This window comes from Rattus norvegicus, chromosome 7 (genome assembly GCF_036323735.1).
Source record: "Rattus norvegicus strain BN/NHsdMcwi chromosome 7, GRCr8, whole genome shotgun sequence".
NCBI classification, from domain to species: Eukaryota; Metazoa; Chordata; class Mammalia; order Rodentia; family Muridae; genus Rattus; species Rattus norvegicus.
The window spans coordinates 88839339-88863462 of record NC_086025.1 but is presented as its reverse complement, the minus strand read 5'-3'; the positions used below and the strand labels follow the sequence as shown (position 1 = coordinate 88863462).

At 39.8% G+C, this 24124-nt stretch overlaps 2 protein-coding genes across 6 annotated transcripts in view; one reads left to right on the top strand and one right to left on the bottom strand.

The window, feature by feature from the left end:
* Mtbp (MDM2 binding protein) overlaps positions 1-524 on the bottom strand; it is an 82553-nt gene extending 82029 nt beyond the window's left edge. For 3 of the 4 annotated variants that reach the window (XM_006241656.5, XM_039079751.2, XM_063264120.1), the window contains exon 1: positions 193-326. In XM_006241656.5, coding sequence (XP_006241718.1) covers positions 193-310 — 118 coding nt within the window. In that variant the 5' untranslated portion in view covers positions 311-326. Of the gene's footprint in view, positions 1-192 lie in introns of all 4 variants that reach the window. The other variant, NM_001130717.2, reaches the window with a different exon arrangement.
* A 117-nt stretch (positions 525-641) lies between these two features.
* Mrpl13 (mitochondrial ribosomal protein L13) lies at positions 642-22198 on the top strand. 2 transcript variants are annotated; one of them, NM_001006985.1, is made up of 7 exons: positions 642-670; positions 2373-2496; positions 7292-7385; positions 12639-12699; positions 15832-15918; positions 16926-17047; positions 21950-22198. In NM_001006985.1, exons 1-7 carry the CDS (start codon positions 644-646, stop codon positions 21969-21971), a joined length of 537 nt encoding a protein of 178 aa, NP_001006986.1. In that variant the 5' UTR covers positions 642-643; the 3' UTR covers positions 21972-22198. The 2 variants fall into 2 exon arrangements, with proteins under 2 accessions (NP_001006986.1, XP_006241713.1); XM_006241651.3 differs by lacking the exon at positions 642-670 and adding an exon at positions 805-824.
* Positions 22199-24124: the final 1926 nt, after the last annotated feature.

Here is a 24124-nt window from a genome sequence, read left to right as displayed (position 1 = left end):
TGGCATCCAATACCCACAATTTTATATCTTTTCCATTGACATTATACTACTGTTCAGTTCTTATAAAAACTACTTCAGAGAGTTGTATGTTCCCGGGACCATTCGACCTATGCTCCTCCCTCCGGGACTTCAGAAACTCAAATCCTTCCCTCCCCACCGGTCTTTCCCGCCTCTTCTCAGCCCAGAGCTTACGAGGCTGTTTCTCGGTGCTCTCCAGGGATGACGCCTCAGTCCCGGGCTCCATCTCCCCACCAGCCACGGATCGGAACTTTCCTTCCCTCCAGCTGACCAGCAGCAAGTACCGATCCATCTTCTTCGCACTCAGGCTCAGTTTTAGGTCTCAAAAGAGCCGCGCGCAACGCGCACTTCCGGTTTCCTGCCGCTTAGGTTAGCTGGAAAATACTGTCCTACGTTGGTTTTCCTGCCAATTATTTTGGGAAATTATTCTCTCAGTAGCCACACTGTTTGCTCCTTTCATAACGAAACGGCTACCGGCGGGGACCCGAGAGTAGCAGGGAAGCGGATGAATGCACGACAGTGATAGGAACCTTCGTGTTCGGGTTTCTCTGTTTCCAGCCGGACAGATTGTGCTTGTGCCCCGGCTGGGCCAGAGCAAAGGAAAGGACGCTGTAGGTTGGGGAGCATGTCTAGCTTCTCAAAGGCGCCCCAGGTGAGCTTGCACGCTTCGGGCAGGACAGTGTGCTCTGTACGATGGCGAAAATGAAGAGCAGTGGTTCACAAGGATTTGATACAGAGGCTGAGCATTCAAGGAAGCTGACTCCTGTAGCCAAGAGCTGCTTTAGGAAGTCACATACCAGAGAGTTGTGAGTCTGGCCACCACTTGATATCCTTGTTTTGTTGCTCCTTTCTCTCTTCAGCCTACCCCTTTCGTGTCTTTAGTTCCTTGAGGAGAGAACTAAAGTAAGATAATAGTTTGAGTGACGTGGGGCAGTGAAAACCACTAAAATATGTTTATTTTTGTTTAGTACAGTGGAGACGGGGGTGGGGTGGGGGTGGAGCTGTAACTGATGCAGTGTAGTGCTTGCCTAGCATACCGGAAGCCCTGGGTTCTATCCCAAGCACTGCATAAATCTGTAATTGTAGTGCACGCATGGAAGGTGGAGGGACAAAGATCAGAAGTTCAAGGCCAACCTTGAAATCGATCTGCGCTTTAAAAAGAGTTTAAAAAGGAATGGAGACCTGTTGTAGGGTTTTGACCTTGAAGTCTTATCAAAAGGATTAAGCACCCTTGATCACAAGACTGTTCACAGATGGGGGATCTTTGAAAGACAAAACGGAGAATTCAGTTAGAATGCTATTTCTAGTATGCCACACAAAATACTCTGTATTAAGTAGAAGAGAAAGAATTAGTTTCTGGTATGTTAATCCAAGATGATTCCTAGCCTGATGCTACTTGAAGTACATCTCCATTAAATGTAGTTGTTACCTGTCTGTAATGAGGTAAATACCAGATGTGAAAGTCAACACTTTAAAACTTTGACGTTGAGTTGATGTATGGCAGCATTTGCATTGTTTATCAAGCTTTTTTTTTTAAAGCATTAGTCCTCATGGGATGGGGTAAACTTGCCTTCTGCATATGTGTAGGATAGTTTAAAGTTGAGGATAACCAATACGAAACCACAAGCTTAAGTGTATTTTTCTAGCATATAACTTCTGTGTGTATGCATATGAACGGACCTGGACAAGGTCTTTCTGGAACAGAGATAATTTCCTTAGTTTGGAGACATTGAAGCCAGTGATTTTTATCAGATGACCTAAAGATGTCTTGGAAGACAGGCCTGTAGTACCAGCTATTCTAGAGAATGAAGTGGGGAAAGTTCTACATTCAAGCCTTTGGGAGCTACAGAGTAAACTCAGGCCAAGCTGAGTAACTTAATGAGACTCTGTCTCAAAAGCATGGAATAGGGGCTAGTGAGGTATCTCAGGGGTAGAGTGCTTGGCTGTTGTCAAGTATATCCCAGTCGTCACGCACACAGACATGTTGAACCTCAGCTATACTTCTCTGATTGCATAGTTGCCATTAGCTCTCCTGGAACTGAGTTCTTGAGATATCTTCAGTTGCCAATTAGCCTCCCAGCTTTCTGTATAACATGCCTGACTATCCTAATACAACAATGGGAAAAGACTTCAGAACTGATAATGAAAACAAAATATACACATGCTCACACACACACACACACACACACACACACACACATGCACACACACCAAAAAAAAAAAATTAGTGATAGTCTGTTTTTCAAAGTGATTGCTGGCATTGATTATAGAATATGCATGATAGCATGTTGTAATGTTTTTAATTATTTCCATTTTTAAGTAGAATTTTCTTCATCCTTTTCTTTGTTTTCTAGCAATGGGCCACTTTTGCTCGAATGTGGTATCTCTTGGATGGCAAAATGCAGCCCCCTGGCAAACTTGCGGCCATAGCATCCAATAAACTTCAGGGGTTACATAAACCAGTGTACCATCAGCTGAGTAAGTATTATCTTAGTCCTAGCAGCAGCAGCCATGGTTTACACTCCAGAATAGGACTGTGTAAGGGGTCCTTTCTGTGCATATATGAGGATTCCATACTCTGTTCCTTCTGGAAGACCTCATTGGGTGCTAAACTGAGTTTGATTAAAAAATACAAATACACACACACACATACACACACACACACACACACACACACACACACACACACACACCCCAGTTCTTTTAGGACAACCCCATTTGATGCTATCACCAAGCGGAAATTCACCAGTGGCCTCCTTTCCACTCCAGTGCTGTCTGATTTGCACTGTAAATTGAGTTTCCCTTCTTACATTTACCTCTTCTCATGATGACACACCTTTGAGTGGAGAGGCATTAATAGGTATTGCCTGTTTCCTAAAAATCCTTCCCAGGAAGGATAAAGCTAGCTAGATGTGATAAGTTGCTGTCCACTCTTGAATTAAAGATTTGTTTTCTGTATGCTGTTTATAAAATAAACTTTTTATTCTAGAAGAGTTTTATTGAGGTATCTTCTGTCATATCCAAATTTTCGTCATACTAAGAAGTGGGTATATCCTAGTGTCCTGCCTTTCCTGTCACTCATGAAGTTACTGATTTCTGCCTCGGATCTCTAAAACCTACATGAGTGTTAATACTTCATATGACTGTCTCTAATTTTGACCTGTATGCTGAGCTCCAAGTCTATTGTCTGATCAGCATGCTCTCTTGGGTGTCAAGTAGTCCTCTTCAGTAATCAGCCCAGTTAGAGACATCATACTCCTACTTTTGTCCTACCCAAACCAACCAGCCTTCTCAATTTTCCCTATCTTAATTAGTAGTGTCTGCGTCCTTTCGGATGTTGTGGTTTGAAGCCTTCTCTACCTCTGTGCTCTGTGACTCTTCTTCTGCGTCCCCATACCCTGCCTAATAACCATGATGAAATTATAAGTTAGCAGCATTTTTGCAATCGGAAATCTTTTCCCCATCTCTCCCTGTACTTTTTTGAACTGCTGTTCTCTATACTCTCTTGCTCATAGTTTCTGCACAAGACTGCACCTAGTTATCTTTTTCCAAATGACAGAATAAAACACACAGTTGTGCACGTCCCCTGCAGGACTTGTTCCTGTGGCTTCTGAGCAACCTCTAACATTGTTACTGCCTTCCAGCTAGGGCCTTGGCATTTGAACTGCTAGATTTTGAGATTCATGGAGTTGAAGCAAGAAAGAAGTATTTCAGATTATTGGATTTAGTTAAGAACAAGGCTGAATCATTTTTCTTATTTGTTGTTCTTTCTTCTGTAATAAACTTTCAGTGGAGTATGGGAATAGCCCATACTCTGAAGTCTCTATGTAGAATATGCATCTAAGGATTCTGCCATGCTCAAGCACCTCATGCAGCATGTGACCCATACCAAACCTCATTAGAGTCAGAAGTAGTTTTTACATGACATTTTCGAACAGATACTTCATAAACAAGACACCTCTTGTTCTTCCTGGAGGTTTGGTTCTGTGGTTGCTGTGACAGCTGAATTACTGAGTACTGCACAGCACTTTTGCCTCACTGTGTTGAACATGTTAACTCTACATCTGCAAAGCTGCTTATGACCACAAGATGTCACTACAGTCAAATTTCTAAATCACCAGTATTTGATAAAGCATTGTCTTTTAAGAATTTATTTCCAGGGCTGGGGATTTAGCTCAGTGGTAGAGCGCTTGCCTAGGAAGCGCAAGGCCCTGGGTTCGGTCCCCAGCTCCGAAAAAAAAGAACAAAAAAAAAAAAAAAAAAAAAAAAAAGAATGTATTTCCAGCATTTAGTAGTCTAACAAGCAGTTATAAACTAGGTATCAGGGATTCACAATCACTGCACATATTTTGTTTTTAGAAATGAACAGTAATAAATAATGACTATAAAGTTGACCTTTAGGTATCAGACTGTAGTGTAAGTAATATTTGAACTGCTTGATTTGTCAAATGAACCTTGGCCAGACATTATGGGATACCAGCTTGTCACTTATACATGATTTTGTTTTATTTTTCCTCCCCCTCTCTGTCTCTCTCCCACCACCTCTCTCTTTCTCTCTCTCTCTCTCTCTCTCTCTCTCTCTCTCTCTCCCCCTCTCGTGTGTGTGTGTGTGTGTGTGTGTGTGTGTGTGTGTGTGTTTTACTAGGGACCTGGGTCTCAGATATACTAAACTAGCACTGTACCTCTGAGATTTGACGTTTGTGGGCAATTTAGGTCAAGGAGGAGATGACAGGGACTCATCAGCATATATCACAGTCCTCACAGTTAGGGTTTATGGTAACACAGTGACCTATGGCTATACACAGGCTCAGATGCCAGAAGTCATGCTCGCATGAGGCCTTTTATATTTGACTTCACAAAATTGAAAGTAAACATAAAGGCCAGTACCAATTGTTATTGTTTTACTGCTTTTGAATAGCAATCTTAAAATATTTCTCATACAAAATCTTTAAAATCTGTAAAAGCGGTGCTACACAGAGAGTCAGACCTTGGCCTCTTGGCCATAAGTCACCCGAGAAGGATCCTAAGGTTTTACTTACAAAAACAGTATCTTGAAGTAGGGCTTGAGAGGAGAGGGGTAAAAAAGCTACAGACTAGAAGGAAATTTTTGCAGTTAACAAAGGACTTGGACCTAGACTATATAAAGAACGTCTCAAACAACACTAAAAAGCCACTGCCTAATTAATTAGAAAGTGAACAGGTACATGACCAGGTGGCAGGTACACAAAAGTCTAATACAAGCCATTAGGGGAAATGCAAGTTAAAACCCCAATATGATCATAAAGTAGTGGTAATGAGTAAAGAATGGAGAAACTATTATTTGTCTCATATTGGTGGAAACAAAATGATACAATCTAAAAAAAAAGATGTAGGAATTCTGATTTATTTACATTCTGTACGTGGACAGAAACTATACAATTTTATTCAAATGTTTAAACTTGACAGTGAAAGCTCAGTGAGTGACAAAGCTTGCTGTGTGTCTGCCGACCTCAGTTCAATCCCTGGGAGGCTGAGAAAGGCGAAAGGAGAGGATCACATCAAGAGGGTTGGCCTCGGACCTCTGTGTGGGCTTCATGGCACGTGTTCCTGCATTCACATTCACAAAGTAGCAACCTTTAAAAGAATTTTAACCGAAGATTATATCTTTTTCATTAACAGAAATTAGACAAAAGCGACCATGCTGGTCAGGTCTCTAGCCTCCTGTACCATAGTTACTTTTGTGTTAGTCCGTAGTTCACTTAGACACACATATTTAGCTCCAGATCCATTTTGTTTTGAAGTAGTAGGAAAGAGCTTTGACGATAAAGAATTTTGACATAACTTACTAAAAAAGAAATCTACATCTTACATATAAAAGAACTTGCTTTCATGTTAATTACGGTGTTTTAACTGCTGCCTGTCCGAAGAGCCTTTGACTTCTGTAAATTTTTTAAGTCACTCTAGATGTTTTCTACATATTTACAGCCTTTTTAGAAATTCCATTTTAGTGAAAAGTTAAAAGATTGAATTTATTCTTTAGGTAGGCATCACAGCAGAGCTGGACTCAGTAGTTTTGTTTGAGCGCAGGCAAATTGCCTACCCTTGAAGGCCTCAGCGGCCCAGCTGTGAACTGTCTGAAGCTGGGGTCATCATCTCAGCATGCAGAGCCATTCTTGGGCTCCTACCTGGTTCTCTATCCAACTGCTTTACTGGCTACCATGTGTCACTTTTGGGGGCTCTCAGACTTAACCTTTCAGGTCAGCAGCAGCAGGCTTTCCAGTTCCTTCTCTGACTCCTTTCACACTGGTAATGAAAACTGACTCACCCTTCCTACACTGTTCCTTCACCCTTGATCTAAACTATGAACCTGCCTGAAAATGTTGTGTTTAGATTTATTCTTTGCATGGAATCTTTTCTTGCAATTTGGAGATTATAGTAGTATACTAATTTATACTTTCTATTTTTAGTGACATTTTAAAGTATAGTTCTAGAATCTTTTGTTGAAGTCTTTTCCCTAGTAGAATAGTGGTTTAATGTTTCAGATTTGCCAATGATATCATACACAGTGGTTCATGTTGAAACTTGCGTGTTGACAATTCAGTTTGTTTTTAGTTGGACACAAGAAGGTGTTTTTCAAGAGGAAACAGTTACAGTCCATGTATTTTGGTTTTCAGGTCATCTGTCCTGTCAAGTATGTTTACAGTCCTTGCTGAGAGTGCCATTTTAGATTTAATTAGTTAAACGTGGTTGGAAAATGCCTCATGGCCATAGTTAAGCATAAAGCCATAGCGTTCCATTGTTCTCTAAAATTGAAAAGAATAATAATCGATTGTAATGTCTCACATTTGTTTCTAATTCGCCTATTGGCAAAACATACTTGGTGCTTTTATGTACAGATTGTTCTCATATTCTTTGCTATTTGTAAAGGGAAACTTGTATCATCCACTAAAAGGTAAATGTAATAGAAATGTTGAAATGTAAACATTTTAGCACAGAGGTTTAATTGTCAATGAGAGGAATAAAGGGAATAACTGTGGGGTGACCTAAAGAATGTGTTGTTATCTTTTACATTTGTCATCTACTATTTTTCCAGTGTTGAGATTTTACAGCCAGCCAGCCAGCTCTGTCTGTGCTTGCATCAAATGAGACAAATGTGTTCAAGCCTGTTGTGCTGGGATTTTCATTTTTGAATGTGTTGTTAGCACTTTAGTAATTAAATAATCAAGCCATTTTTTTTCCTTAAGGCTTTGATGTTTTCATATACAGTCTCTGCCTTGTTTCTTTTTAAACCTAGGTGATTGTGGAGACCATGTTGTCATAATAAACACAAGACATATTGCATTTTCTGGAAACAAATGGGAACAAAAAGTGTACTCCTCACATACTGGGTAAGAAAGCATCATTGCTAAGGAATATAGTTAAGATGTGTGGCTTTAATGATACCGCTGCCCTTGGTTTAAAGGAAAAGGAGAGTTTTTAAAAATGGCATCTAAGGAAATACTGATTTACTGATGTTGTGTGTATAGCTTAGTGAACAAAACCAGACCACACCCGTCAGTACAGTGAGTCAGTCTTTCTCCTGCTGTGATTCATCTTACTGCCTGCAGTGCTGCCGAACGCTGAAGTCTCACATGAGGGCTAGAGAACCATTGCTCTTCTCTAGCTCCCGCGTTGTCTGTCCCCGTCTCTCCTCAGTAAATGCACATACTCGGGTGTTCTGAGAGTTCCCAGGAACAGTGAGACTCTCTCCTCCATCGTTCCAGTTAGACTGTTTTATTGTAAAATAGATTTTGCCATGTCAATTATGGTTGATATTGTTTACTGTTAGCCAGACCTCCTTAGGTTTTTCCACACATGTTCCTGTTAAACTAAGACTCTTCCTTTTTATGTGTTTTAATTGTGTTAGTTCAGTGGCAAGAGATTAACTGCTTCATTTCAGATTTTATCTCCATCATTTGATTTTGAGGTGAGGCTTTGCCGTCCGTGTCCACTTAACCCATAATTTCAGGTGAAGGGCAGGATTTACTTAGACCTACCTCTGTGCTGTCATCCAAGTTATGATTATAAATGTTGACCTTCCACTCATATTTTAAAAAATTTGTATGTGTGTAAGTATCTTGCATCCATGTATCTATGTGGCCCACTTGAGTAGGCCAGAAGTGGGCATCGGAATCTCTGAAACTGCAGTCACACACAGTCATGAGCTGCCATGTGGGTGAGCGAGCCAAACTGGGTCCCCTGTAAGAGGGCTCATGGACTCTTAACCAGTGAACCATGTCTCCAGCCCTGATCGTCCACTCCTGATTGAGATCATTCTTCAGATACCTTTAATTTTTAAAGCCAGAATTTGTCCATTTGCCCCCTTAAAATACATTCTGGAAAGTTTGATACAGTTTCACAAAAATAAACTCACATGCATCTCTAGTAACTTCTGCTTCTGGCAAATCTCTATAAGCTGAGGTCTATAAAACAGAAGTAACTGGGAAAGAAATGTGAAAAGTCCTGAGAACGTATGTTGCATTTAACAGAGACCCGTGTCAGTCCCTGCAGCATTGCCTGTGTCTTGTGCAGATGCAGGGCAGAAGCAAGACAGCAGGGAGCGCAGTGCACTATGGGCAGCCTGGGTGGTGAGGAGGTCAGGGGGCACCACCTCCTCGCTGGCAGGTGGAAAGTCACAGTGCTTTGTGTGCTGTCAGCACAGCGGTGGCTGCAGCTTGTCGTGATGGTTTTCAGTGTCCACACTGACTGCTCACCTTGATGCCTCTGCATGGGTTGTTCCTCTGACAGTCATTCACCCTCTTTCTCAAGGACTCCAGTTCATCCATTAACCCTCGCCTCTTGTCAACTTCTGAATGCCTTCCCTATGTCCTGCTGACCAGGAGATGATCTTGTTTCTGTGCTGTCCCCACACCTTGTGTGCAGTGCTTACACGTTCCTATGGAATGACTTTCCAGTCAAACACTCTTTATACATGCGATTTTAGAGTCTTCTAAAAGGAATGAAACTCAAGTCTTACCCATGACCTGACAGTTTAGGAAATATATGTATGTTTATGATTTTTTCAGTTTCATAAAAATTATTTTAGTCATTATATAGCAATATACTGTATGTTTTACCATGCTTAATTCTTCTTCTGTACTTAAAATGAAACAAAATTTAAATATTTATAGAGTTGGATAATACTTTATAAAATGTGTAAGTTCATTTAAAATAATCCTCTGGAGGGGTTGGGGATTTAGCTCAGTGGTAGAGCGCTTGCCTAGCAAGCGCAAGGCCCTGGATACCGTTCCCAGCTCTGAAAAAAAAAAAAAATCCTCTGGAAAAGAAATGAATTTCAAGATGAAAGGAATAAATAGGTCTTTTGACGGGCATTTCCAGAGGCATTCTATTACTCTAGAAACACACACACACACACACACATATATACATATACATATATACATATATAATTATTATATAATATAAATATAAATGAATATAATATAATGTACTATAATAAATATAATATAAAATAAATATATAATTATTTTCATTTGCTTAATAGTGACGTGTCTGCCCATTTGTGTTACCCCCTGTTTTCTTAAGGGGGGAAGAACATTATTTATTTCTTTGGGGTTCTTTGAGACAGACTTTGAAGCCCAGGCCTGTTTTGAGCTCTTTATGTGGCTGAATCTGGCTTTGAATTTGTGATCTTCCTGCCTCTGCCTGCAAGCGCTGGGCATATAGGAGTGTGCTTCACACCCAGCTTCCTAATCACTGTTTATGAGCTTTTCATCATTAGCCTATTGCCATACTTTTTGTTTCTTATTAACTTTATGATATTTTTACTGTTACTTAATTTTTATATAATTTAATCTGGCCTTTCCATTGGCATTCTGCTGATTTCCTGTCGCAGAAAGTCCTTTCTGACCATTTATGAACAGCACATTTTTCAGTGTTGAATACCTTGTCTAAACTCACTGAAATGTCTTGGCATGGGTGACCAAAATCGCATCACCACTTTTCAGGTCAGGGCCCTGTCTTATTTACCTGTGCATCCCCAGTACACAGCAAAACAGAGTCTTAGAAAGTTTACGTGGAGTTAATTCGTATGGGAAACTTGTGCTGTCGTCTCCTCTGTCCGTCTTCACTTGTGAGAATCAGCTGCACATTGCATTACTCGGGTCACTCCCTGCTTGGGATCTGCTTTCCAGTCCTTCAGGAGAAAGCCCAGAGCCCTGCAGTATAGCATAGGTGCTGTTAGGCCGTAGCATTTGCCAGCCCACTGTTAAAAATAGAAAGATGATCTTTAGCATAGACATTACAAAGTAGTTTTCCATGAAGGGAAAGACTATAGGAATAGATGTCTAGACAAGTGTTTTTCTCCAAAATTGAAATTCCATGAAACAAGTTGATCAGTTTGAAATAACCCATCTTTCTCAGTAGATGTTTAATCTGTCTTTAAGTTGAATTCCTAATATGTAGCTTCCTCAGTCTTCTTAAAATGTTTCAGAATTTCTTGAAGGTTACGTAAAAGAAACTTACTTAAAAAACAAATTTGTGTAATCCTAAAGTTTTCTCTTAGAATCCACTGGATGTCTCTTACTTTATGCTTTTTTGTTTGCTTTCTCTCTTTTACAAACATTTAAATTTTTCTTTTATTTATTGTTGTAAGCCTTTACAGCCATGTATTGTCAGTTTCTTATACTTTTACAAGTAATTTTCTCTTTTGACACATAGACTTTTAAAAAATTAGTTGGGGCAAATAACAGTTTTATTAGACTAACCCATACACAAATATAAAGCCAGACTCTCAATGTTACACTGAGAGCCACTGACAGAATCTGATTTCTCGGTCTAGATCCAGTTACTATGCTGGCTCTAGTCTGCCATTTAAGTCTGATATTTGATCTGAGCACTAATAAGTATAACTTACTACCTAGACCCAACCCATAGTTCCAAGGGATCTTTCCCTGACTTCTAAAACAGGGTAGTTGCTGTGTAGTGAACTGGTACCCACCTGCAGTCCCAGGTGTTGGGAAGTAGAGGGTAAAAGAGCAGGAATCGAGCATCATCCTCAGCTATGTGAGGAGGGAGACCAGTCGGAGCCAGGAAGCCACGTCTCAATATAAAAGGGCGAATGAACGTGACTTCAGGACCACGGTTCTGCCACCAGCTTTCTCCAGTCTTCACACCTAGATTACAGTTAGTCTTACTTGGTAGGGAACGTAAATTATCTGGCTCACTGCTATTTCTTTTTTTTTTTTTTTTTAAGTAAATGAATGGTAATCTAGGCAGAATGAATGGGTAAGAGAATGAATGAATGACAAAATTAATATGAAAACTATTGTGCCAAGAAAGTTTTCTGAGATAACTACCTATGAAATATTAATAGTCACTCAGGAGAATAATATTTCAATTACTGTAGCTTACTAATTATTTTTATTTTGTGTGTAAAAGTGGGTGTGTGCATATGCCACATCACATGCAGAGGTCAGGGAGCAGCCTCAGGTGGTGACCTCATTTCTCACCTTGGTGTAAGGCAGGGTTTCTAACTGCTGGGTTTGTGCTGTGTGTGCTTTTCTGCTTCCAGACATTCTCTGTGCACCTCCCATCTCAAAGGGGCAATAGGGTTATAGATGGCTGTTCTGCATCCGGCTTTTCAGCTCCCGGGGATCCAAACTCACATCCTCATTCTTGTGCAACAAGCACTTCACTCACCAAGTCACTTCTTCAGCCTCCTTACTATTTCTTTATTGCTCCTTGATTTATGTTTAAGGAAAGACATCCTGGAGCTGGAGAGATGGCTCATCAGTTAAAAACCCTGGCTGCTCTTCCAGAGGCCCTGGGTTTGATTTCAGCACCTGTGTGACCATCTGTAATTCCATTCCAGGGCATCTGATACCCTCTCTCGCCTCTGTGAGCCACAGGCACATGTATGGTGCATAGAGATGCATGCAGGCTGCATACCCATACAACCAAAAACAATTAATGATAAACGCTAAAGAAGAAGGAAATCCTAAGGCTAGAGAAATATTTCAGCAGTTAATAGCACTTACTACTCTTGGGGTAAATCCCAGTACCCACCTGGTCCCTGACAACCGCCTATGACGCCAGGGAATGCTTTCTTCCAGCTTCTGCAGACTCCTGCACACACATGGTGCACATAAATCCATGTAAAAATAATAGATCTGTAAAGAAAGAGATCCTTTTACTATTTTATTCATTGTGTGTCTGTGAGTGTGAGTGTGTGTGTCTGTGACTGTGAGTGAGTGTATGAGTGTGTGTGACTGTGTGTGTGTATGTAAGTGTCTGTGTGAGTGTGACTGTGAGTATGTGTGAGTGTGAGCCTGTGTGTGTGTGTGTGTGTGTGTGTGTGTGTGTGTGTGTGTGTGTGTGTGTGTGTACATATACAGGTGCCCACACATATGGGTATGAAGGTCAGAGAAGAACTTGCATGAGTCAGTTCTATTTAATGGGTCCCTGGAACAAACTCAGGTTGTCAAGCACTGTTACCCACCAAGACATTTCACTGGTCCCATTACTATTTAATTTTTAAGAACTAATAAACACAGTATCCAGAAGCAAAATAGAATTTGTTAGAATCATTGTATTGTTATAAAAGTATGATCGCCTTAAGAGCATGTTTCTTCTTTTAACAGCTACCCGGGTGGCTTCAGACAGGTAACAGCTGCACAGCTCCACCTGAAAGACCCAGTGGCGGTAAGCTTGCTGTGTGTAGTGGCTCTCTGGGCAAGACTGGTTCAGACCGCTTTTACCATGTCCCTTCTACTGTAGGCACCATTCTGGGCAATACATGGTTCGTTGCATTATACAAAGTTTCTGGAGGTTGTCGTTTGTTTGGTAGGTTGCTTTTTTGAGAGTATTTCTCTGTGTAGCTCTGGCTGTCCAAGAACTCACTCTGTAAGTGAGGCTGGCCTCAAACTCAGAGATGTAAATGCTGAGATTAAAGGTGTGCCCCACCCCACCTAGCTACACAAAGCTTTATTGATGTCATGTTCATTACCATTCAATTGTATTTCCTAATTACAGTTATGACAACTCAAAATTTTAGATACTTTTTTTGGGGGGGTAAGTCTGTCATTGCCTAGAATATGATGAGCTTGCTTAGTGTATTTTAATTTTACCAACTTATTTGCCTGATTTATTATCTGATTAAATGATTATATGATACTAAAATCTAAGTTATGGACTTGTTCATTTCTATATAGCTCTGTCAGTTGGGGGATTGTATATTTTGAAGGCTTAGTGTTAGGTGAAGTTACGTTTAGAGTGATAATCTTACAGAACAAATAAATGAAGGTCAGTATGTTTGGCCTTCCTGATCGTTAGCAGTGCTTCCTATCTTGAGGATACACTGCTAGAGTGTAGTGTATCAGTCTCCTTTTGATTTGCATTTATCTGGGATATAACTTGCTATAGTTTAAATTAACCCCTTCCAACATCTACTATCCCTACCAACACATCACGGAGGAGAAAACAGATCCCAGAATGAAGATAGGGGAATAATGGGTTGTAAGCAAATAAAAAACACACATTCCAACAAAAACCCAAACCAACCAAAGTCAAATGATGAGAAGATAAATAACAAGAATGTTGAATTGGAAGGGGTAAGACAATCTTGACAGAGAATGTTTGTTAAGAATTTTAGGGGGTTGGGGATTTAGCTCAGTGGTAGAGCACTTGCCTAGGAAACGCAAGGCCCTGGGTTCAGTCCCCAGCTCCAGAAAAAAAGAACCAAAAAAAAAGAATTTTAGCTCATGCTAGGCAACCACTCTACCACTGAGCTGCATTTCTAGCCCTAAAAGATATTTTAATAAACAATTAATAGCTTGATTATTAATTTAATAAATACATATTTGTTATTATTGAAGTATATAAAATAATAAACACTATTATTAATACTTTTAGGAGTGTAGCTCTTCACAGTTGATGGCTTCTGGCAGGGACATGGGGAAGAATTCAACTGTCTTTAAGGGTGTGTCCACTGGGAGTTTGACTATGCTCTAATGAGTGTATGGGCAACACAAATTGAACTTGATGTATGTTTTTCTTTTTCTTTGGGACAGGACATGTACAGGGGAGGGGGCGTGTGGGACACCTGTGAGGAATCAGAAGCAAGTGTGATTGGGATATACTGTATGAAATTCCCAATAAAAATATATTGGGAAAATAACAAGTATTGTTAATATTTATTATCATTTGAATGACATACTCAGGAAAGTTATAATTCATGTTTACCCTACTACCAGTGTCCTTTCTAGTATTTTACAACTTATTTTTCCTTCTTGGCTGTCAATAAACCTGGCCCTTGAACTATATACTCAGAGAAGAATAGCCCTTTCCCTTTTGGTAACTGTTAGCTATTTTCTTAAAGGCATTTATAAGTGAATATGGTATCCCTCCAAAAACACTCCTTAGTTCATAAAAAAAGTTGGAGGAACGATAAATGCATTGACTGTCATGATACAACCGTTCGTTTAGTACTACCTCAAGTTCTCCTGTTGGATGTAGGAGAGGGGTATTCTGTTATACTTAGACCTGGTAACTATTGAGAAGTCCCACATGTTGACGTCTGAATCATTCATGCAGACATACTTCTTAGGAAATAGTACTCTGTTTCATAGGTAGTATGTTTTTACACTATTACAGGTCCCTAAATTGTGCTTGACTTATTTGCTGTGGCTTGTACAGAAAAACTGTACGACTGGAGAGATAATGCTCTCTAATATAATTTACAATAAATTATAAGTACTTCAAAAGTTTGAAAAGTTAGTTTCTGCGTCATTTGGGTCTGTGAACTGTACACTAGGAGGCAATATAATTCAACTTTAATATTAACGTGATAAGGTTTGTAAAAAATTTTTAAATTTTTCTTACTTTTCAAGTTACCATGCAATGGTAATGGGTTTAATCATGGCAATTATATATATGTCTTTATACTTTATTCTAATTTTAATTTTGATAAACAAAAATTGAAAAATAATACAAAATGTTTAGTGAAGGCTTATAAAATATTTCATTTGAGCCTATTTACATTATTAACTCACTGAAAGATCTCAATTTGCTAACGTTTTATTTATCAATTTTTGTTCTGTGACGAGTGTCTTACGTGCATGTTTGTGTACTGTGTGTGTGCAGTGCCACAAGGCATGTGTTGTCCTAATGACTTATAGGGAGAAGTACATTGTGCATGTGATTGCACACTGTGTTTCTCTTCCTGGCAGTAATACTGTTTAATTTGAATTCCAGTACAGCATTTGATAGATAGATGAAATTAGGTCACACTGTCTGCACTAAATTTCCCTGCTGCTATTGAGGCTGGTTATAGTACTTGGTTCACAGAATCATAAATACATTGTTAAAATGTGACACACTGACTATTATACAAGTAGTAAATTGTTGGTGGATGTTCACTGTGACCATTGGTGCTACCTTGTGACTTAACTGTCAGTATCACTCTACTCAGATTAGTCTGTGAATTTAAAGCTCATTGTCTCCCTCCTCGTGGAGATAGAATTCAGATCCCTTGGGTTCTTGTACAAACTTAGAGAATGACTTAGGTTGAAACTGAACAGATACAAGGGTGCTCTCTAGTCCCATCCATTTTCTTTTACTCAATATACAACAGGCAAGTAGCCCTCTAGGAAACAGCAGTGTAGAAAGTAACAGAAGTCCCTTTCGAGTGCTCCTGTGCAGTTTACTTAGTCTGTCTCCGTCCTGGTTCACACAGACTCTTAGCCACGCCTTTGCACAGCCACCTCTAATTGTCTCTGCCCTCAGTCTCTCCTGAGTCTCGCCTTGTGTTAAGCCCTCCGTGTATCTCTTTTTCAGATTGTGAAGTTAGCTACTTATGGCATGCTGCCCAAAAACCTGCACAGAAGAACGATGATGCAAAGGCTGCATCTTTTTCCTGATGAGGTAAGTCGGCAGCACTGCGGGCAGTGCCTCTTCTCGGTGCGCAGTAAAGCACTGCTTCCTACTGTCAAACAGTTGCCATAGGCTGGTTGTCAATAATTATATCTCAGCTTCCAACATATTTATTGTATTTCAAAGTGAACATAATGCACACATGCGTGAGCACATGCATACATACACAGTGATAATGATTCCCTCATTAAACCATTAAGTGACATGTCATTGAGCTAAAGAGCAGAAAGATCTACAAGTTCTGTTGGCCTGTCAGTCATTGCTTTCTTTTTAATGGAAACTATTAGGAGTGCCCTGTGAAACAGGGGTCCTCAGTGATGGTTTTATCACCTGTGAAAAAATAATAGTAATTTTGTTTCATTTTATGTGATAAGAAATAAGCTCTCTGTGGATCATGGATTAATAACTTCTGGTTGCTAATTCTTGCTCATGACTCAACAAGGAGTTTTTTAAGTGATGACTTATGCAAGCTCAGTCACTATCTGCACGGCCAAGCTAAATTCTGAGAAGAAAAAGTAACATTTAGAAGGCAGTAGCCCTGGATACAGCTACTGGTGTGCACACTTGGCCGGATGGAAAAGTGGAAGGGTGAACCAAAACAGCTCCTTTTTATAGCACACAAGAAAGGGATAAATTAATTACTACTTTTTAAAAAATAAATTGTCAAGGCGACACATATCTGTAACCCAGCTCTTGGAAGGCTGAAGTAGGATGATCACAAGCTCAAAGCCAGCCTGGGCTGTCTAGAGTATTTTTATGGGCAACCTGGATCCAACCTTGTCTCCAGAAATCAAGGAGCAATAAACGAAAAGGAGGAAAAGCAGAAGGAAAGACAATTCAGAGAGCATCACCACTTCATTGAACTTCTCAGGATTTATACAACGTGCTTTAAAGATTATGGTGTTTTCTCATTCCTTTTGCTTGTTTTTAATACTAAGTTTATTGTTTACTAATAAATATATTTGAAGATTTCTAAGTTGTAGATATGTTTAATGTAGGATATTCCAGAAGATATTCTTAAGAATTTAGTGGAAGAGCTTCCTCAGCCACGGAGAGTGCCTAAGCGGCTGGACGAGTACACCCAAGAAGAAATAGAGGCTTTCCCGAGAGTGTGGGCCCCGTAAGTGTGCCTCCCCTGTGCCTTTCCACTCTTCTCTTTTCAAGCTGAACTCTGAGAAATGTCAGACCCTTAAAGGTGGCAGGAGCAAACAGTTTCAGATCCCTTTAGAAACTCAGCAGCTCTTAACCTCAAACTCCAGTGGGGATGTTGGACCCGAAGGTCTGTGAGCCTTGCGACCATGTGAAGTAAGTGCAAAGGTGTTGTTGGATACTGCACCTGAGGCCACTGTGTGTGGGGTGACTGTTTTAATGGTAACTCCACTGTCATCATCCTAAATGGGGGAGTCTGCATTTTCATATTACATGGTAAGACAAGAATGTCACTTAATGAAAGTCCATTAAATTAGAAATTTTAGGTTTGATCCAAGAAAAAAATAATAGAACATTTTCTCTCTTCCACACAAATTCCCTGTACCTTATGTCCATTATGACAAGCCATCTCTGGCCTAATTGTCTCCAGGCTCCTGTGACTTGGAAATACAGAAGATGTAGCATATAGCTTCATTTTCCTGGGCAGTGCCTCTTGTCCTTACCTGGCTTGGGCTCCTCATTGTAGGCTATCTATCCCGTAGTGGAAAGTTCCTTCACACTGCTGTGTTTCTCGTAGTGTGGGTTGGGCGTGTGTGTTTGTCTCTTTAGTGTCTTGTGTTGCTCACTAGATTTGACAGCTCACAATAAAACTATATCCTTGTCCTGCTTAGTGCTAAGCACTATGCCCAGCACACTGCATGAGCACTCAACACGTTCTCACCAAGTGAATTCACAATGATACACAATTTTCTTCAATAGCTTTTATAAGTGAAGTTCATAAGGTCTAGGAAAAAAGTAAAAGAAAGCATATTTCAGTTTTTATAGCCATTTATCACTACTCAGAATAATTTAATTTATATCTTATTACTATCTTCCTATATTAACAACTAAAGATAGCAAGAGGTAAGAAAGCATTTACAGTACTGTTCTCATGAGGAACTATAGTTTGATCCCATTTTTTATAAATTAGAAAGTAGGCAGAGAAAGATGTGGAGTACACTAAGATTATGCACTAAGTGGTGACTAGGGATTGAGCAGAAGGTAACTAACTCCTAGGTCATCCTCCCGACTGTGGCACTGGAGTGCCTTGTGCATCTACGGTGGGCAGAGCTACTTCTGCCTGCGATGTGCGCAATGAACAGTCATTCATCTGAGCGACCCCACTCCTAGAAAGAGGACCTGCCACGTGTTCTCAGGGCTGGGTGGGAATTTCTGAAAAATGAAGAGATGAATCCTTCCCTCACCAACTTCGGTACTCAGGTTCGGAACTTCCCTTTATATGGCCTAGTTCTAAACCCTTCACTAAGTCTGTTTCTTCATCGGAACTCACATAGTATTAGCATGCCTAGTCATAGAGAAGTTTTACATAGAAGTGTCTAAGTAGAAAGAACACTGTTCACAGATGTTCAGTTTTAATAAATTATATCCTATAACGGTAAGTCATCTTTGAAGTCCCATCAAGTTGTCTTCATTTAACAAACATCCCATAAATATATTCCATGTCTAATATTCTCATAGACTCACCATCAGAAGTAAGCTTATATTTGTGACCAGCAGAATTGTGATAGCATTTTTTAACCAGATCTAATTAAATCAAATATATCACCAAGTTATAGGAAGTTATAATATAGTCTAAAGAGTTTAACCAAAGCAGTGTGGAAATACATTCACATTCAAAACTAGTCTATTTAATGTTATTAAATCAAACAATACTGGTCACAACTGCTTATTTTTGTAACTGTCTCTACCATATAAGTACAGAAAGGGCTTCTCTGCAATTATTTTTAAAGAGACTCTCAGTAGAGCTTAGAGCCGCTTGGCTTAGTTTTGTGTTCCTACAGTGGGGATGGATTTTCCTGTTCTTTCACTTTTATTCCCTGTAACAGGAATACACATTAGACGGAGGGCTTTTCTTTATGGTTCATTAAAGTAGTGGTCTTTCCTCCTAAGTAGTTATGCAACATATGGTAACTTCTATTGCCCAAAGAGTAAGTGGATATACATGTACTAAACTTTATTGTGGTATAGGGTTAGTAATCATTTAACAGACATCATTCAAAATGTCATTTTCTCCGCATGCTAGCGCTAGTAGCAGGCCCAGCTAGTTTTTAGTGCATGACACGCATGTGACCAGGAAAAGCTTTATAGACAGCTGGCTCTGGCCAGCTGCTCTGCCATTGCTGTTATCGATTAATTTTAAGTTTCAGTGACCACAGTGATTGCCTTGCTGGCCTGTGCAATTAAAGTTTAGTGCTTCAAGTTCTAGTAAATTTCTGTACACTTTAAAAGTAGAAATAAAATATCTCAAATACCATTCAATTCAATACACTGAAAGTAGAATTTCTTACTATTGAATTCTCCTCTATGAGACGGAAATCTCTCCTTTTGGAGGAAATAGCTTTTATTCCAACAAAAATAGATGATTCAAGAATGTAGTCTCCCTTTGGAATGTAATCATTAGAAATTATTCAGGATCGATCTGATGGTGAGTCTGCAGGGACATGATGGGACAGGTATGTCTGGACTACACCAGGAGTGAAGATACTGGTAATACTAGAAACTTGCTCCATTTTGTGTGTGTGTGTGTGTGTGTGTGTGTGTGTGTGTGTGTGTGTGTGTGTGTGTGTGTGTGTGTTAATAAAACTTATATGGGGATTTTTTTGGCTTTTGGTAATAGGGAAATTTATAAACTTTTCTCTCAGAGACTTAAAGCTTTTGAACAGCAGCAATAATTGTCAACCTAAATATTAAGCCAGCTGGCGATTAGTACATTTGATTTCACTTTATTCAAAACTGCTACTCTTGGGATCTCATTTAAATTCAGTGCTTCAGAGGTTTTCTGGTCTTTAAAGCATACTCTCAGCATATGCTAACTCCATTTTGCCTATTACTGATTAGTCATTTTCTAAAATAATGGATGGAAATAAGAGATGAACGCTATCGATAACAAAGTCATAACGTTTAAAGTCAAGCCATTTTCAATTGACTGTTCCTCTGACTTCTTCCATTAATGGACAAATTTATCATCTTAGTGTGCTTTATACTGGAGAACGTTTTGAAGAAAGTGCTGTAAAGTTATATTTTATTCTCTAGATAATATGAAGTAGGCATGTGCCTGATTGAGCACGTGGTTTTGTGGGGATTATACTTAGAAGTGTATATGAGAAGACATTTTAAAAAAGAAAGAAGAAAGACAGACAGATAGAGAGAGACAGAGAGGCAGACAGAGAGAGAGAATAGCAGGATTGTCCTTCCTTTACACATTGATTGCCTGAAATCATAGCTTTCAAGTGGACAACCATTTTAATACTATCATATTAGTAATTATTTCTATAATTGCTGCAGTTTTGCCAGCATATTACAGAATTCCAATAATCATATTCTGTGTGGTACTCTGATTGAAATGGAAATTTTTTTTACTGTGTGGGCAAAAAATTAAAATTGGATCATTTTAACTTCTTTAGTTTTGAGTTTTACATAGTTCTGTAGGAGAGCTTTTTGTCTGGAAAGACTGCATTGGTGAACGTTTTGTGTCCTGAACTGCTTTGCATTTTATTTGCTCACTCGTTAACTCAGTGATGCTTTATAGTAAACAAAAGTCACCTTTGTAGAGAAACTGAGTGGAAAGACTTAGCATCAGTGGTGCTTGAAAACTTAGAGTGAAACCCCACATCCCCCGTGTTACACATGCTACAGTGTATGCATTTAGAAATGTCCTGCCGGGAGAGGGTGGAGCTGAGAAGGTATAAGGATGACCATGAGTGGCTTCAGACTGTCTTCCCACAGACTGGGGTCAGGGTTAGAGCATTTAATGAGCAATACACATGACACTATGCAAGCAGAGTGGCCCTGGTGCTGGGTGCAGTGGCACCAGGGAGCACCAAGGAAGCACCCTGTGCAGGGTACAGCCCGTGAAGGGAGCAAGGCTCTAATCTTAGTGTATGTCCTCTGGACTGAGAGCCATTAATCCTAGTAATGTGTCAAGTTTATTGTAAATGATATTAAAACAAGAGTTTTGTTCATGGCCTTATAAAATGTGCTTTAGCTCATAAACTTGAAGGTAGTGAAGAAAGATTTTACCTTGTGTAATCCTTTAAGGAGCAGGAACAGGTAGACAGAATCAGGGTTTTCTGTAATGGTGCTGGCTAGCCCGGTTGTGTGGCGTTCTCCCACAAGATTTAAGTTGCTGTTCCTCACAGTCAGGAGCTATGGTGAGTTCAGGAAAGAGGGTGTGTTCCAACTTTCCCATCTTGTTTCAACCAGCACTGGCCTAAACCATCGACTGGGGATTTGCAGTGCTCAGTGTGGTTCACGTGAGGTTTTCTAAGCACTGTTCTTCTGGGTATGAGCAGATCAGCACCACGTGTTAACATAAAAAGAAATCTATTTTAAAGGGAAAAACTTAGGAATTTAGGGGGGTGCTGTTGTTGTTGTTGTTCTCTTGGTTTGTGTTGTGTTGTTGTTGTTGTTGTTTGTTTTGCTTTAAAGCACATAAACATGAATCTGGAGGTCTGACAGCAACATGTGGGAGTCAGTTATCTCTTGCCCAGGTATGAGATCCAGGAGTCGATCTTAGGTCATCGGGCCTTCACGCTAGCACCTCTACTCATTGAGCTATTCCACCAGTCTAGAAACTGAAGGTTTTAAGTTACTAAATACATATATATTTAGGCACAGAGAAACTGGCTTACTTTGTAAAGTACTTTAAAACTATCACTTCTGTTTTGTGATACTTTGGCTTGAATGTTCTTTAGAAGTGTTTCCCTTAAGTGAAAATTAACTTCCATTTTAAAGTGTAAAATCTTCTTAATCCAGGAGAAAATGAAATAGTGGTTCATGACGATATACACATATTTTTGTTTTTATCTTTCAGACCTGATGATTTTCGGATATAGGAGAATGGAAGTGGTGGAAAATTACAGCAAGAGAATGAATGCTCATGAAGTATTCCTGTGACCTAGGGCAGAGAGAGAACACGGGAGCTCACTGTGGAGAACACTCAAGAAGGCCAGGCCTCAGTGGGAAAGTGCAGTAGAACATTCTATTTTACAGAAGTGTCTTGTGTAGCCTGGTACTGGTTTAAATGCTATAAATGTTAATAAAATGCTTATTTGGTTATGTATTCAATGTCTCTTACTGAAAACATAGCCCTTCTATAACATTGACTTGTAAGAAGCCAAAAATCCCCATATTTGTGTATTTTCTCCCAAAAGATATTACACTCTTATACCCATGAACAAGGCCCACCCTCCCTCTCCCTTATCTGTGGTGTCTTTTCCCCATTCTGTAGAATTCATTGTGCTGGCTCGGGACAGATATGCTGCTGCTGTCTTTTTCTGTGTCCTGAGCAGCCATTTCCATTCTTTATGGTCTAAGGAGATGTTAGAGGATTAGGAGGTGGAGTTAGATGAGACTCTGCTGACGCACCTGTCAGGAAGCGTCAGCCATGCTGGAGTTGGACTTCTTAGTGAGTGGCTCTTTTGACTCACTCTTGCTCCCATGAGTAACTCAATGAGCCTTTTGGTTTGTTGATGCCCTGTTAGGTCAGTCAGTCTTAGAAAATCCTCAATATAGGTGAGGCTTTTCCTGCAGTTCACACCTGTTGGCCAGGCATCGCACTCTATACACACAGAAGCCAGTGCTGTGTCATGTCCCAGGGTGTTAGGAGGCCGGTTGCTAGGATCTGATAAAGACAAAGCTAAGTGATAGAATTACAGTCTCTGAAGGATGAAAATGGTTGTTGCTGAAGGCAGTGAGGGAGACGAGACACCCATTATACTGTTCTCAGCCACCATCCTCTGGGCCTGCATTTTTTCTTCATACTACATGTGACAGAACATTTACTTACACACATGCCAGGAGTCTTGGCTGAGTAAGTAGTCACGCATGACTGATTAGTGAGAGGATATATCTCATTTGTAGTTTTGTTAAGATCAAGATCAGCATTATTTCAGTCATTCAGGAAAATAAACCTTGGCAAACACCAAAAGTCTCAGACTAAATATAAAAGGACTTAAATGTTGTGAGTGACAGAAAAATTGTGGTCAGGACAGGTGGGTTCGGTCACCTGGGTACTCAGTTGCTGGTGCAGTTGAAGGGGAGCATTGGCCAGTTCTGAAGTCTACGTGGATATGTTCTCAGGGAACTGACTCAAGTCTGACATAGGATTTATGAATCGAAGAATTTTTCTCCAGGAGATTGTAGTGCCAGAGGTCGTTAGGAACTCCTCTAAGAATCCTTTCCATCCAGGCTGACAGAAGTCTGTGAAGTGATGTCTTCTCCATTGATAGCATCACCTGGTTTTACCTTTATTCTTCACTGCCCGGGATCTCACTGTAGAAAGCCAATTCTGAAGTTTGTAATCATTTATATGGTTCTGTAACAGTGTGTGATGCTTTTCTGTAGCAGAAAGAACTCTGACAGCTCCTTGCCCTGCCATCATTTTATAAAGTGATAATTGATTTTTTTTCCCAAATAGATCCTAGATTAGAACTAATGGGAATGTTTTTAGATGAGAAAGCCAAAGGCTTTAGTCATTTTATACAATTGATTTTTTTATATTTCTATTTATTAATCCTCGATCTAGAGGATTGACAATTGTAGGCACAAGGAAAATTCTGCAATTAAAGGCCAGATTTTACAATAGACTTAAGTATGTGTTGATTAACATGAGTTTTACAATCACTGTGTAATTTAGCAAAAATGCGCCAAGAAGGAAATAGGAAGAATTCATCAACAGAAGTTTCCATGTTAGGGCAGGGCTTTCTGATAGCCACAGCAAAAGCCAGAGGGTTGAAAGAATGTAATAACCCCAAGACTAACATTATTAACACTCAGAAATACCAAATCATAAACATGGTTTAAATACCTAACGTCAAAGGGACTTAAGGAGCAGGGCAAGGAATTCGGTGCTGCCTACTTGGATGGTCAGCCGTCAGTGGAGCCGATTGTCATTGGCGTTTCAGGGTCCATTGATGTGTCTCATGAAGTTGGCACAGGTCTGATGTGAGAAAGGTTGATAAAAAGTTCCTCTCTGCTTCCAAAGAGC

Excerpts from the sequence above, each read along its gene's own strand:
- Mrpl13 (NM_001006985.1), top strand. The coding sequence starts at position 644 with ATGTCTAGCTTCTCAAAGGCGCCCCAG. Across the intron at positions 671-2,372 it reads GCTTCTCAAAGGCGCCCCAG|CAATGGGCCACTTTTGCTCG; the intron begins GTGAGCTTGCAC and ends TTTGTTTTCTAG. Across the intron at positions 17,048-21,949 it reads TTCCCGAGAGTGTGGGCCCC|ACCTGATGATTTTCGGATAT; the intron begins GTAAGTGTGCCT and ends TTTATCTTTCAG.